Source organism: Plasmopara halstedii (genome assembly GCF_900000015.1).
Source record: "Plasmopara halstedii genome assembly, contig: Scaffold_470, whole genome shotgun sequence".
Taxonomy (NCBI): Eukaryota; Oomycota; class Peronosporomycetes; order Peronosporales; family Peronosporaceae; genus Plasmopara; species Plasmopara halstedii.
Window position 1 is genome coordinate 809,832 of NW_020187390.1, and position 831 is coordinate 810,662.

Here is an 831-nt window from a genome sequence, read left to right on the forward strand (position 1 = left end):
GAAAGAGAAGTCTCTTTTAGAGGGTATCTTAGTATGAGGATTGTATCTTGTATCCTATAGTATGAGATGGTATCCTAGGGTATGAGATTATGTATCAGCTGATTATTATGGCATCCCGAGGTATGGAAATGTAATCTTAGGTATGCGAAATGTAATCTGGTATGACAATGTAGCCATTATTAAATGGCGTCCTCAGGGATGGGAATGTAACCCTGGGAAAAGCAGTATCATCCCGTATTCTGATCTTTTTCTCTGTTCCAAGTTCATCTTAGATATGAAGACATTGTATGTCATACCCAGGGATAACAGTTCATTCCGCAATATGCAAGAGAGAAGATCAAGCACCAATGTATTCGGCAATATGGAAGAGAGAAGATCAAACACCGTGTCAAAAAAGAAGGTCAAGATTATTCCAGTCGAAACCCTGCCACCGATTATCTTATACCAGACGCTCGATATAAATTGTGTTTCTTGTGGTGTGACGAACTGCGGGGGTAGCAAGAAGTCACAACCAGGAGTTCGACCATTATGTCAAAATCATTTCAAATACTTTGACAAACCGCGTGGATGGCCACATCCTGGAGACGTGCTGTAGTCGTCCTTAGGTTTCCAGAAGCTCATCCCGAACTGGCTGTCGATGCACTGGGTTTTGAATATAATTATTATCACTAATCTATATAAGTTCGATGGTCGCTTCTTACTGTAGAGTATGCGTGTCCTACTTCTCACTTAATTAACCTCATAGAGCGAGTGACTTTAATCTTGTCGTTTCAGAAGTCAAACACGCGATAACCCTTGACATTCCTCGCATAGGCGAGAGAGATACATTTG

At 41.2% G+C, this 831-nt stretch overlaps 1 protein-coding gene across 1 annotated transcript; it reads left to right on the forward strand.

Annotated features, from left to right (window-relative positions):
• Positions 1-142: 142 nt before the first annotated feature.
• PHALS_10366 (uncharacterized protein) lies at positions 143-595 on the forward strand (the record flags this gene model as incomplete). The annotated part of the gene is made up of 1 exon (XM_024725779.1): positions 143-595. The coding sequence occupies one exon, from the start codon at positions 143-145 to the stop codon at positions 593-595; it is 453 nt and encodes a 150-aa protein (XP_024576522.1).
• Positions 596-831: the final 236 nt, after the last annotated feature.